The sequence below is a fragment of the Pelophylax lessonae genome, assembly GCF_965119305.1.
Source record: "Pelophylax lessonae genome assembly, chromosome: 1".
Classification (NCBI taxonomy): Eukaryota; Metazoa; Chordata; class Amphibia; order Anura; family Ranidae; genus Pelophylax; species Pelophylax lessonae.
This window is the reverse complement of record NC_138768.1, coordinates 266858500-266872365: the sequence shown is the minus strand read 5'-3', so window position 1 is coordinate 266872365 and position 13866 is coordinate 266858500. Positions and strand designations below refer to the sequence as shown.

General features: G+C 44.5%; 1 protein-coding gene across 1 annotated transcript in view; it reads right to left on the bottom strand.

The window, feature by feature from the left end:
- Positions 1-13866, bottom strand: part of LOC309547579 (clathrin heavy chain 1-like) — a 280201-nt gene that overhangs the window by 99962 nt on the left and 166373 nt on the right. Inside the window, exons 4-6 of the mRNA XM_082247451.1 lie at positions 12220-12381; positions 8920-9033; positions 1317-1490 (exon numbers count right to left, since the gene is read on the bottom strand). Of these exons, the coding sequence (XP_082103577.1) occupies positions 1317-1490; positions 8920-9033; positions 12220-12381 (450 nt within the window). The remainder of the gene's footprint in view (positions 1-1316; positions 1491-8919; positions 9034-12219; positions 12382-13866) is intronic.

Here is a 13866-nt window from a genome sequence, read left to right as displayed (position 1 = left end):
GCAGAAATGGGGTAAACATGTCTAGGTAAGAATAAACAGCAACCCAAGTGTTGACTGCCCTATAGCGAAGTCATTGTGGCAAAAGGGCAGGAGGAAATGCCTGAGTACCTTATATGGGTGCTGAGCAGAAGTAGCTGTAAAAGGGTGGTGTGATGTAACCCCTAGTAATCCACCTGAGACTAAGCTCTAAAATTGTGAAAATTTTACTGCGAAGTTTGAAAGTTTAAAACACTCAATAAGTAAATGTCAAACACAATTTCTAATTTCCTGACAGTTTTAACCATAAAAATGATTATTCAAGAGACAATAAGTGTACCGTAAGTAGTGGACATTTTGGAGTTTATTTTCTGAAGGCAAATGCGCTGTTCACAAGGGAGGTTGCACGTTGTAAAGGAACTAGCCCCAGAGATTAGCGAAAGTGAAGTTTCACTATGAAAAAAATACCTAATCATGTGCAAGGAAAACAAAAAAAAGAAACAGCATTTTTTCTTGCACATGATTGGATGATCGAAATCAGCAAAGCTTCGCCTCACTTTGCTGAGCTCTGGGGCATATTCCCTTGCAAAATTCGCAACCTATCTGCCTTTAGCAGATCAACCCTTTTAAGTCTTTAAAGTCTCTATCACTTGCTATAAGGGGCTACAGTATCAGTCCGATAACAGGACAAAGCCATCTTACCTTTTCACGTTGCTGGTCCCTGTATGAGACCAGGCTTTGCATGGTGGGCATACCCCCAGAGGTGTCTTCAGGGTTTGAAAACTATAGGTATAGACCACAGCGACTAAATACACATGTTACACTTAGTGCAGAGGACAGGACCTGAAGGAACATTACAAGCGGTCTCCCCACAGAGTGGGGTCCAGGTGCGATTCCCAAGGTATTACAGAGGCTGCACTGATCTGAATGTACTGCTTCTCGTATAGTAGTAGAAGGCAGTAAAGAGTTTATTGTAGAATTTGAAGTAAATAGGAACTAGTTAAGGACAGAAACTTCTCCATAAAGGAGAAGAGGTTCATTACCTACAGGACACTAGCAAAAAACTGAAGGTAGGATTATAGGGGTACGCTCAAGGGGGCATGTCCACAAGCTTTGCCAGAGTCCAATTACCTGAAGGTATCAACCGATAACTTGGAGTCTATGATTACCTAGTTAGTGTCCTAAGTGTTTTTAAGAGTGTTTTGGAGTCCGAAACTGATTTCTGAAATTACTGCATTTAAGTTTTACTGTATATTAGAATATGATGATAGAAGCTAGACAAAAAAATAAAAAATACAGGCGAAATTACAACCATGTACAATATGTTAAGATGTTCTTACCTGCCCTTTTTTATTCACGCCAATAATTCCAGAGGTAGGCTCATGAGGCGCAGTCACAAAAATTGTATCCGCGCTGATTCTGTTCATATAAATGCAGGCACCAGATTCCAGGTCATACATGTGGATATAGCCATATTTTGTAATTAAATAGATCACTCCATGTTTGGTGCCAATCTGAGCAATAAAAATAAAAGCATTTCAAAAAGTACCTTAAAATTTACACGTGTGGATAATATGCCATATAAATGATATAGTAAAATAAAGAAAGAGTACTCTGATTGATATGACTTGAGAACTGAAAACAATAAAACAATAGTACCAAAATGAACACGCTAATACAGGACACCTATGGTGATAAAATCCATCAAATATGAATATATATATTAAGAATGCACCGATGCCGATACCAAGCATTTGAGCGAGTATCGGTACTTGCCCAAATGCTCCTGATACCTATACTTTGTGGTGCGATTTGCCTCACTACAAAATGAATAGGCGCAAATCGTACTGCAAAGAATTGTATGCAATTTGACCAGCGATGTTGTGTGATTCCTGCCTGAATCGAATGTGATTTCCCCCATCATGTATGTTTTTGTAGAAAGGGATTAAAGCGCCATCTAGTGAGCAGTTTAAAAAATGTTAGAACTCACAGTACATAACTGCCCACATGCAAAATAATCTACATACGTGTCCCGGTCCACCGATAGTAGCAAATCAGGATAGATTATTTTGCATGTGGCCAGCTATGTACTGTGATTTCGAACATATTTTAAACTGCCCACTAGATGGTGCTTTAATCCCGTTCTATAGACACACACACACACACACACAAGAGCAGTGGGGAAAATCGTATGTGATATGGACAGGAATCGCACAGCATTCCTGTTTAAATTGCATGCAATTCTTTGCAGTGCGATTTACGCCAATTTTTTTTTAATGGCACAAATCGCACGGCAAAGTATCGGCGAGTACATGACTGAAAGTGTAAGTACTTGTAATTGTCAAAAAGCTGTATCGGTGCAATCCTAATATATATACACACACACACACATACATACATATATATACATATTTATATATATTTTATATTTATATATATTTATTTAACAACGCCACAGAGTAGTGGGTGCTGTGTCCGTCAATGAAAATTAGAGAAAGTGATTTTACGGTAAGTTTGATTTGACGGACACTGCTCCTGAACTTCAAAACCATTGGGACGTCCCAAAGCAGTGTTAAATACGAGGGGTGTGAACAGCAAAAAAATTCCCATGGCTAAACAGTAGCCAATCAGGCAACATGAGTTCAACCAAAATAACTGGAGCCCACCTGAAAAAAACAATGCACCCTCAAAGAGGATCAAGTCCTCTAAACAGCAGCCTGCAAAACCTTGCGGCCAAAAGAAGCATCCGCAGATGCTAACACATCCACTTTATAGAACTTTGTGCAAGTGTGCACTGACAACCAGGTGGCCGCCTTAAAAACCTGCGTCACTGACGATTGATGACGGAACGCCCAGAAGGCACTAAGTGCCCGAATAGAGTGAGCCTTGACAGGGAAAGGAGGAACCTGACCCCTGATGGAAAAGGCCTGAATAACCACCTGTCTGATCCATTTGGAAATGGTGGCAGAGGAAGTGGACAACCCTTTCTGAGGCCCATCCGTGAGCACAAATAGTGAGTCTGACTTCCTAAAAGACTTGTAGCTGCCAAGTACACCTTAATTGCCCGGACCACATCCAAGGCAATTTCCTTTGGATGTTTCGGCCTGGGACACAGGGAAGGCAACACCATGCCTTCATTCAAATGAAAATCATAGACAACCTTTGGAAGGAACGACGGACAGGGACGAAGAACCCCTTTATCTCTGTGAATCACCAAGTAAGGTGAACGACAGGATAACGCCGCCAGTTCAGACACCCTGCGCGCAGAGGTGATAGCCAACAAAAAAGTCACCTTCTGAGACCGCGTAAGCAAGGGAATCTCCCGAAGATTCTCAAAGGGAGGCTTCTGGAGGACCAAAAGCACCAAATTGAGGTCCCAAGGCGGCAACAGAGACTGCACTGGAGGAACCAAATTTCGGACACCCGGAAGGAAGGTACGCACCAGAGAGTGTGTGGCCAATGGTGTTGGAAGAAGACCGCAAGAGGCGACACCAGGCCCTTGACGGTACTCAAGGCCAATTTCTGTTCAACCCCCCCCATTGAAGGAGGGTCAAGATCATAGCCACGAGAAGGAGCGAAGATAAACCTCAAGAGACTCACACCAGGCAATGTACATCTTCCACATACGAGGATAGATCTTCCTAGAAGTAGATTTCTTAGCTTTTAACAGCGTTGGAATCACCAACCAAGATAAACCTCTATCCATTAGCACCTAGCGTTCAACAGCAAAGCCGTCAAAGCCTGCGACTGTAAAGCAAGATGGAAGATTGGTCCTAGGGACAGTAGATCCTCCCTAAAAGAGGAGGCTTCCAGTGTCCAGATCCCCTGAGTAGAAATCGTTGCGGGGGATGCCTCCCCAGCGGGCAGGCTGGCATCCATACAATACAAGGGGAGGAAGGATTTGCCCAGCCGAAGCGTCGGAGAAAGAAGCCACCATATCAGGGACTCCTTCCTTCCCCGGCTCAGCCGGATCTGACTGTCCAGAGACTGCGGAGTCTTGTCCCATTGGCCCAGAATCACTCTTGCAGGGACCTCGTATGGAACTGTGCAAACAAAAGCGCCATGAAGGTAGACACCGTCAGGCCCAGCACCTGCATGAAAGTCCAGAGGGATGACCATGTAAGTCCGGAGGGATATCCATCTGCTGAACAGCAGGAGACTAATTGCAGCCTGCAAATTCTGGAGTTTGTCCAGAGGAAGGAGCACTCTGGCTAAGGCCGAGTCCAGAGTCAGACCCAGATAGTCCAGCTTTGTGGACGGAACCAGAGCAGACTTCAGAAAATTCAGAATCCAGCCAAACTCTCTGAGTTTAAATGTTGATTTCCAGGTTTTCCACCAGAGCAGTAGGGGACTCTGCTCGCAGAAGGAGGTCGTCCAAGTAGCCCAGTACCGCAATCCCCAATTGGTGTAACAATGCTAGCATTGGGGCTAACACTTTTGTGAAGACCCACGGCAAAGCAGAGGAAGCGCTGGTGACCGTCATATATTGGAATATGAAGGTAAGCATCCTTGATGTCGACAGGTAAGAAAATCCCCCTGATGCAGGAAGGCAACCACCGTACGAATGGTGAGGTCCAGGATTGGACGCACCTTGCCTTCCTTCCTGGGAACTGTAAACAGGTTTAAATAAAACCCTGAAAATGTTCCGAAGTTGGAACTGGGACACCCTTTGAAGCAACATGTCTTGTACTGCCCCAAACAGACGCTGTAAACGGTCCGAGGACAGGCTCAAGGTAGAAGAAAAAAACCTTGCCGGGGGACAAGAACGAAACTTGATCTTTTAGCCAGACCGAATGACTATGTGTACCTACTTGTCTTGTACCAGGGAGGTTCACGGGTCCGGAAACCAGCGAAGACGCCCCCCAACCCCGGTTGGGGTGAGGGTGCACCTTCATGCTGAAAAAGCCCGCTCTCGGCCTGCCAGACCAGGTTCGGAGCCCCTGTCAGTCAACCCTGAGGGACAAAAAAACTTCTTCTGAACCGAGAGGTAGGGCCCACGTTTACGACTAAGTTCCTTGCCCTTGGTAACCTGCGGAAGAAAAGTACTCTTTTCCCCTGTGAGACCTATAATGATGTCAACCAGGGTAGCCCCAAAAAGCGATCCCCTTAAATGGGGAGATCAGTCAAGGCCTTTGAGAAGTCTGGTCTGCAGACCAGCATTTAAGCCAGAAGACACGCCGAAGGACCACTTCCAAAACAGAGAGCCAGGCCACTAGGCGAGCCGCATCCAAAGAGGCATCACAGATAAAATGCAGCCCCTGGACCAGCTAGTCTGCCAGCTCAGCAAAAGCAGGGGGGAGCTGTTCTCCCTCTAGGTCATGGCGTAAAAGCTTAGCCCACTCGATCAGAGTTTGCAACACTAGGGCAATTGTTAATACCGGCCTCAGTGCCAAACCAGCCAGAGTGCCACAGCCTCCGCATTCCTGTCAGCCGGATCCTTAAAGGCTGGGGACTCTTCAACCAGAATCATGGTTGCCTTGTTCAATCTGGAAACCGGAGGGTCCACCACCGGTGGAACAGTCCACTTCTTAATAAGGGACTCCTCATAGGGGTAACACCTAGTACATCGCTTAGGGACCCCAAGGGGACGCTTTGGTCGTCCCCACTCTTTAGTGACAATTCTGTCAAAATAGGTGGGAAAAGGAAACACCTTTGCCCCTCTGGATGGCTTGTGAGTGTTAAAGGGAACCTGCGCCTCCGTTGTAGCTGCGACCTTCAATTTCAAGGTCTCACGCACAGATACAATCAGTGCATTCACCAGTGCCTTTTCGTGTGCAGTTGCAGATGCGGAGGAATCTTCCTCAATATCTGAGGATTTCGAGCACATGGTCACAGACCCAGCAGGGTGACCCAAGTCTGCGGCGGCCAAATCAGATTCAGGATCTTAAGAGACAGATGAGGCAGGGAAGGCGGGGGGCGCTTTTTGCTAGCCCGTTGCCTGAAAGCCAACTCCACCCAGGACACAAAAGACTCCAAGACCACCAGCAGTGCATTGATGGGTGGTTGGGACCCCGAGGGCCCCGCAGCCTCAATGGGGGGGCCAGGTGGGGAGATGTGCTTCAAAGACTCCATGAGTCACCAGGGGGACCCCACAAAAAGTGTAAAACACTGAAAAGGGACAACCACCACCGCGTTGACAGCACTACCCGGTCGCCGGGCACAAGCACCAAGCGATCCTTAGCAGAGAGGGAGAGAACCCTACCAGACCACCCAGCAGAAACAGGCACCTGCAACCACCAGGATAATATGCACTCCAGGTGCTATGATCAGGAAGTGAAATGGTCCAGGAGTCAGCATCAGGGGAGGAGGAGGGGCTCCCACCGCCACCCACAGGGCTCCACTGTCATGGCCGCCTGCTTTTTTCTATGGTAAACCATCGCAAAATGGCCGCTGTGCATAGAAACACACAGGGTACAGCAAAATGGCGGCCCTGCGAGGCACCACAAAGCTCCCAGGGACCCAGGAGGGATCCCCAGGGACCCATGACTCAAGGACAGGCCCAGGCAGGACAGGGGGCCCTGGCAGGAGTTTCCACCAGGTACAACCCCCCCACACAGCCGATCGTCCGGTCGCCAGCGGCACAACCCCTGGCCCCTATTGCCAGCATAGAGCCCTGCCCCCAACCCAGGATGTGGACCAGACTACCCACACGGCCCCAGCATAAGTGGAAGAGGGGGGTGTAGGAGGATGGGGGACAGATGAAGAGGGGGGTGTAGGAGGATGGGGGACAGATGAAAAGGGGGGGTGCCTAATGGGAAGGAGGGGAACCCGGGGTTCAGACCGTCACAAGGAAGGGTCCCACGTCCACCACAAAATCCACTGGGGGGGGGGGGGGGGAGACACAGCTACTCACCATACCAAAAACCAGACGGGCACCGCTCCAGACAGAACCCCTCACCCTTGAAATGGGGGACTGTTGGGGAACAGGAGGAATGCTTCGACTCGGGAGGTGTTCAACTTGCAGGCCAGCCCCCATCCAGAAGGGCTATGCTGCGGCTGACCTAGCACGGATCTGAAGTCTGCGCGCGTTCGCTGGCCAGACTGGGGAGACCACTGGATCTAGATATTTCAGCACGGTGCAAATTACGGCAGTTGATTGTAGATCTCCCAGAAAAAAAAACTAGGAGAAAAAATTTCTATCTAAAAAGGAAAAGATTTGCCAGGACCAGAGATCCCAGCAAGGAACTAGGTCCTTACTCCTGACTGGGAAGAAAAAAACTGAGCACCTATAGCAGAGAGGGAAAGTATACCCCCTGGGACTGCCCCATAGGCGTAGCCAGATTCTTTTTCTGCCTAGTGTCCAACTCCTGTAGGTGGCAATATAACCCAATGGTTAATAAGATCAGGAGCTGTGTCCGTCAATGTACGAAAGAGAAATTATATATATATATATATATATATATATATATATATATATATATATATATATATATATATAATAAACACACACACACATACATACATACAGTTAACATGTCAAATTTAAGCAGTTTTTTTTTTTTTTTTGCTACAGTGGATGGAAAGTCAAAAACCTTACTGAACGTAAATCTACTCCCATCCCCATTCTAAGCCTATTCTATCTACCTTGTAAAAGGAAAGATGCCTAATACTTACATACTCTGAACTCGGTCCGTTTCAGTCACATGATTGGGTCCCGGGCTTCAATGTAGAGAAGGGACAGCTGACGACGGATGCCCCATAGTAAGCCTAGGGGTAACGTCATTTCCCAGGCCCTGCAGCAGTTGTTGGCAATCTCTCCTCTACACTGAAGCCGAGAATACATATCTTTCCTTTTAGAGAGTAGTAAGAATAGGCTTAGAATGGGGTGGAACAGATTTAAGCTCATTTGGGTTTTGACTTGCCTTCCACTTTAACATTAGATACGAATTTTGTGTTTTTTACCAGTGCATGAACAAAGTGCAGAAAAACCCCACCTACTACTAATCTGCATTAAAGAGTGCTCTACAAACAGCATCAACAGTAAACCAATCCACAATGGATGTGTCAAAAAAAGCCAAATATACCCATGAGGAAGTTACACTAGAGACAGAGACCAAATACAGTGTTTAACAAGGGGCCACATCAGTTTCATATAGACAACTTTGGGCATCTAAATCATCTCTCTCTCTTCCACGCAAGTGATTGTAAAGTCTTTTTAAAGTTTTTTTATTCCATTAAAATAACAAACATGTTATACTTACCTGATCTGTGCAGTGGTTTTACACAGAGCAGCTCCGCCTCTTCTCAGGTCCCTGGCTGGAGCTCCTGGCTCCTCCCTCCTGTTAAGTGCCCCCAAAGCAAGCAGCTTGCAATGCCCCCCAAGCTTCAGCTCTGTGTATCCATTCAGATATGGAGCCATGGTTTGGCCCCGCCCCCTCTCTTCCCTCCTTGTCTGAGTTTGATTGACAGCAGCGGGCGCCAATGAGGCATTTGTGGACATCGCTGAAACGAGAGGGGGCTCAGATGCTGCACACAGAAGGTTTTTTTAATCTTAATGCATAGAATGGGTTACACAGTCAGTGTTGATGGGGGAATACCTCCTGCAGAGCTACGGTGTTCTCCCAGGCAGGGGGGTGCAGGGAGCCATCCCCGCCTGGCAAACACAGTAGCTCCGTGGGAAGGATTCCCCCATCAACACTTACTGTGTAACCCATGGTTGCAGGAAAGAAAATCACAGGAAAGAAAATCACATCATCTATGGCCAGATTAAAGACTTCCCCCTTCACCATTGAGGACTTAGATATGTCTATCTTGCAGGCAATATTCAAATCCTAAAAATCAGACATGCTTGTTGTACCGAAGTCAATTGATGGATCAACATGGGTACAATTAGCCTGCCCATAGTTTAAATCTTGGCCGATTCAAACCGTCTATGGCCGGCTTAAGAATTCCCTATCTGTATTGGTTAGGACTGTCATTCTAACAGTTTATAAAACGTCTTACCTGCATAGCCACAGGAAAGTCAGTCTGAGCTTCTGGAGGAAAGAAGACATCTACAGCTTTTTTTGTGAATGGCTGATTTCCATTAGCAGGCTGTCCAACTTCTATGATGTGCAGCTGGAATTATGTAAAATAGAATTTTGGCTACAAGTTAGTCAAGTCATTTAGAAAAACAATCAATCACAGAGCACTTAACACACCTTAGCTCCTGTAATATACATCATGAAAAATCAAGTTTGCAAATATTCAATTTCCCTTTTTGCTTGTTCTTGCTGTCTCCTGAGTAATTTGTTACCATGAAAAGCCTGTTAATTCAAAAGGTCCAGGCCGATAAAGCTATTTGCAGACATATTCAAAACACACAAAAGAATTAAAAAAAAAGCATACCTAACATCTGTCCAGATTTATATGTTCCCAGCTCCCCAAAATGCCTGCAAAGATAGGCAAGGAGCTTAGAGATATGATGGTGATGCTGTCCTCTATAAAGCAATGGAAATGCAGTCCATTTCTGCAATGCCAGCTTTCAGGTTTTTCTTCACACCCTTTTGACTTTTTCTCATTTTGGACCGATTTATACTAATGCGTTTTAGAAACGTGCATTAAATAACATGCATTGCTGTGTTGTGGTGCCATTTATTTGGAATGGCACCCTAATGCACCATAGGCAAGGTAACACAAAGTGTGTTCCAGTGCATTGAAAAAAGGTATGAGATCATGTACGCTGGGGTACAGTGGGCTGACTCAGTGCAGGGTAACAACACACTGAAAAAGTAAATGGGCCCACAAAGCAGCCCTGAATTCAAAAAGCACTCTGTGAATGAATGCAGCTCGCTGTCAAACGGGGGATCGGAGGGGGGTTCGGGGGACGGTGCATCTGTAACATGTTACACCCTGAATATGTTTGCAACATGTAACGAAAAGGTAAACTTATCCATTAATTGTGTCTAAGTAGTAAGCTCAAAAAGAAATACCACATGGAAATGGTGTCAAATTTTTTTGTGCTGGAAAAACTCTGTATTGTATAGCTTGAAGATATTTCAGCGCTGGACTGGAAAGGCCCAGGTACACAAAGGAATGGGTCAGTTCCAGCGCTGATTTCTAGAGGTTACGTTCCTAACGAATCTCTGCAGAGGGTGCGGGGACAGACCTTGGCTGACAAGGACTGGATCGACCTATCTTTCAGCATGAGGACCTCCAAATATCCCTCATGGGGGAAACCCTAGGAGCGTAGCAGAGATAGATGACAACACCTTGATGAAGACGTGAGGTGCTGTGAACAGGATAAAAGGAAGAGCAATAATGGTTATGTTGTATGCCCTCCACAAATCACAGGTAGTGTTAATGCGAAATCAGTGGTGTGCAAGCAGGCACCTCTGAATTCCATAGGCTTTGGGAGGGTGTATGGGTTAGAGAGCAAAGAGCAACTGACTGGTCTGGCAGGTTCCACAGAACTTTTTGGATCTAAAGAAACATGCTGAGAATCACTCTAATCAAGAATGGGACGAATGCCTCCATTTTGCCTTGGGGACAGTGAACGGTCTGGAGCAGCACCCCGAAACCTCTCCTTTTCTGGAATTGAGGAAAAGATCCCTTATGGGAGAATGAAGCTGGTAGGGGGCAAAGACCAAAATTCCATTTTGTTTCCCCTAGGCCTAGACGTCGAAAATGTCCTATACTCAAAAGGCTGAAAACCATCATCCAGATCGTACAGCAGATATATGGGCCAGGCTTGGAAATGGACCCAAAAGTCTAAGAAAGGCTCTGCTTACCAACCATGACTTCACCAAATGAATTGTCCAAAGAATCGCCAAAAAGACATTCCACAGACCAACGCTTGAAAGGATCCTTCGCATGTGCACTACGAGCCTTCTCCTGATGTTGTTACATGTTAGGGACTAAGCTCCAACCAGGTCCTCCTGGGGAATACCCCCGAAGGGAAAATCAAATACGCAAAATACAGCGCAGGAAAACAAATAAATCAATGCTAATATAATCCACTTGTTAAATGAATGTGTATATCAAAATGACAAAAGAAACCATGCAAGGAGGGGAGTGGAGCATGATACTGGAAAGAGCTTTGGATCTGTGTCTCTTGAGCTGTGGAATATTGTGAGCAGTCTGAAGATTTGAGTAGCTGGCCAAATGATTGCTGCAGTACTCTCTACAGAAAACCTTTTTTTAATGTGCTTTTTTACTTGCAGTTTATGCGAGTAATTTTTTTTGTATCTTTAATAAAATTACTTAGAAGTTATCACATCATTGGAGTTCTCCTGTGTTCTTTTTATGTATTCATCTGAGGTATTTGTGAAGAGAGAGCAGAGGAAGTGGTGGATAACAGCCCAAGTACCTGACATGAGCCTGGTTTGCCCAATCTATTCCTAGATAGGCATATAGGTCTGGTAAATGCAATGCTTGATTGTGGTGGAGGGAGCACTTTTTGATGTAACTTATTCTTCAAGCACCTGGGAATAAATACCTGGTGGAGGAAAATTTTAGAAAACACTCCACTGGACTTTGTATTGCTTTGGACATTTGTTGAATTTTTTTACATTTATTTTTCACAGGGGATTTTATTGTCATTTTGACATTCATCTGAGAATGGATTAGGTTAGCACTGATTTATTTATTATTTGTTTTCAAAGCTGTATTTTGTTTGTTTATTTGATATTCACTTTGTTGGATGTTTATATACATACAGCCGCTGTGTCACGTTTTTCATGTTTTTTTTTTTTTTTGGGGGGGGGGTTATTTTATTATTTTTTGTTCATAGCGCAGAAGGGTATACTGAGTTTTTTTGATACCCCCTTAAGGGGTCTTTAGAGTCACTACGTGCTTTGGCAAGCACTAAGTGCCAAATCAAGTGCCCGCAGCTACATAACAGGCCAGCCCAGCATCTTCTTCCTAGCAGTGTCTGTGTATGGTCTACCAAGGCTCAGTCTAGGAGTCAACCGGTCCAGGTAAGTTGCAGTGGCTATGAGCATCTAACGATCTTGCTTAAAATGTCTTGATGCAAAAAAAATTATAGCAAGGAAAAATTATTTCCTAAAAGAAAAAGATCTGCTTCTCTAAAAGCAGAGAGGGAAATACATCTGTTCACCTAAGGACACTGAAGAAAATACTCAAGCTTGCTGGAAGTGGGAGGGGTTATGCTTAGGTGCTCTAACAGGTTTGTTTGCCAGTGTTCATTACCTGAAGGTAGCTGCCTACCCATGGTCCAATATCAAGAGCCTGTAATGTACGAGTAAGAAATAGTATGCTTTACCAACTTCTCTAGCTATATCTTCAATATTTCAGAACACTTACTTTACCCCCTGCTTGTCCACGTACAGCAAAACAGAACAGAGTTGAAGGTTTTGAATTTCTTTCAATCTTGAATTCTGCAAAAGCTGCAGCATGACCCTCTATCGGCTGAGACACTTTCCTGTCCACAGAATACAGCTGCATGGCGCCAACTACTCTGTTTTGCTATAAAAAAAAAAAAAAAGAAGTTAAAAATGAAAATGCAACATGCAAAAATTGTTTAAACACATACGTTCATAGCAAATGCAAGCTCTGCTATCTGAATTATAATGCTTCACAATGAGTGTTCTTTGCGGTTCATCTCTCTAAGCTAAAGTCTTAGTCAGATCTGTCTCACTACAACAAACCACTCTCTACAGGATGGTAATCTCAACAGGTACTATTAATGGAGGCTGCACTTAACTACTGATCTAAAGCTAGTGCCCAGTCAACAAATGTGTACATTTATAATGGAGATATGTAACCAAATAAAACAAATATAAATGTAACAGAATATATGCTCAAAAATACTTTCAACGTTTTCTCTTTTATATTTCAATCTGTTTAAAGTAGATTTAAACAGCAATACAAACCTATATGGTTCTATAGGAAAAATAGATTTGCATCAAACCATCAGTGGGTCGTCTTAACAAAATATACACCTGGGAAATCGCACATCAAATACAAACATAATTATATACGCAACCAGGAGGATTGTCATGACCAGCTGAGATAATATAAGTAATAGAGAGTGGGTTTGGGTAAACCATGGTGAACTGATAACCCCTGTCAACATGTCCCTCTGCTCTGCTTAGACTCAGGAGAAGGGGGTCTTATAACAGGTTAACTGTATTATTCATGTGAACCGTATTTAACAGAGTAACATCCTTATGAACAGCTCATATTGCCGCAATTTATCCAGTACAGGGTAAACACAGGAAAAGAAAAGGCAAGAAAAAAGAGTAATCGATTTTAAAAAAAAAAAAAGAAAGGGGAATGCCAAGAGCAGTTAGCGTGGCAACCCCCAGTCTTCAGTCCTCTGATAAAAGATATTGTATCCAGGGTTGCCACGGCTTGTCAAATTTCCTCTGGTTGTTATGGAGGGAGCATGCTAGTTTGTCATTAATCATGAGCCATTTGATTTTTTGTGTAACATAATCAAATTTTATTATTGACTGGTTCCAACACTATGCTATAGCTATCCTAACAGCTAGTATCATAAAAAAAATAAATAAATTTCCTTTTGAAATAATACATATCAGTAGTGTCACTACACACGCATGAAAAAGAGGATGACAACTCATCCCTACCACCTCATTGTGACTTTTATCAGCAATCACAAAGGTTGTAAAATAAAAGATAAATTCCAGGAATGGATATTTTATACAAAGTTACATTGGTCCAACTTGGACCAATGTAACTATGCATATACCATACCTGGCTAATGCCCCGGGAAGCTGGAAATCACTGAAGTAGACAACGCTACTCCTGTGATCTCCACTTGCTTGCAGGTTCCTGTGCCAAGTGGGTGCCTTGCAGCATTTTGAACACAGGTGGTCGGCCGCACCGCACATGCGCCAAGCACCGAATGGCTTCTATTTTCTGAATGAATGTAAAACATTCTCTGATTAGATAAGGTGGCGAGTGTGAAATCGCCGCCTATCCACCTCA